This window comes from Gekko japonicus, unplaced genomic scaffold, assembly GCF_001447785.1.
Source record: "Gekko japonicus isolate JY-2015 unplaced genomic scaffold, Gekko_japonicus_V1.1 scaffold133255, whole genome shotgun sequence".
In the NCBI taxonomy this organism is placed as follows: domain Eukaryota; kingdom Metazoa; phylum Chordata; class Lepidosauria; order Squamata; family Gekkonidae; genus Gekko; species Gekko japonicus.
Window position 1 is genome coordinate 1 of NW_015293118.1, and position 300 is coordinate 300.

General features: G+C 61.3%; 1 protein-coding gene across 1 annotated transcript; it reads right to left on the minus strand.

Annotated features, from left to right (window-relative positions):
* Nucleotides 1–3: 3 nt before the first annotated feature.
* Nucleotides 4–294, minus strand: LOC107125505 (melanin-concentrating hormone receptor 1-like; the record flags this gene model as incomplete). The annotated part of the gene is made up of 1 exon (XM_015428924.1): nt 4–294. A coding segment is annotated over one exon (291 nt), but the record flags the coding sequence as incomplete, so codon positions are not given.
* Nucleotides 295–300: the final 6 nt, after the last annotated feature.

Genomic DNA, 300 nt, shown 5'->3' on the forward strand with positions numbered 1-300 from the left:
TCTCTACCTGGCCGAGACGGAGACCAAGTGCAGCAGCGGTTGCCCAAAGTCGCTGCCTTCTCCCTGTGCACTCTTGAGCCGGTTGTGAGAGGTGTCCTCTCCGAAAGCCGCGGGCCGCACGGAGACCACGATCCTCCTGCGGACGTTCTGCCCAAGCAAGATGTAAATGAAAGGGTTCAGGCAGCTGTTGGCGTAGCCCATGCTGATGGCCACGTTGTAGGCATAGTAGAACGGCAGGGTGGGCCGATGGACGGCCAGCTGCACCAGCTGCAGCACGTGGAAGGGGGCCCAGCACACAAA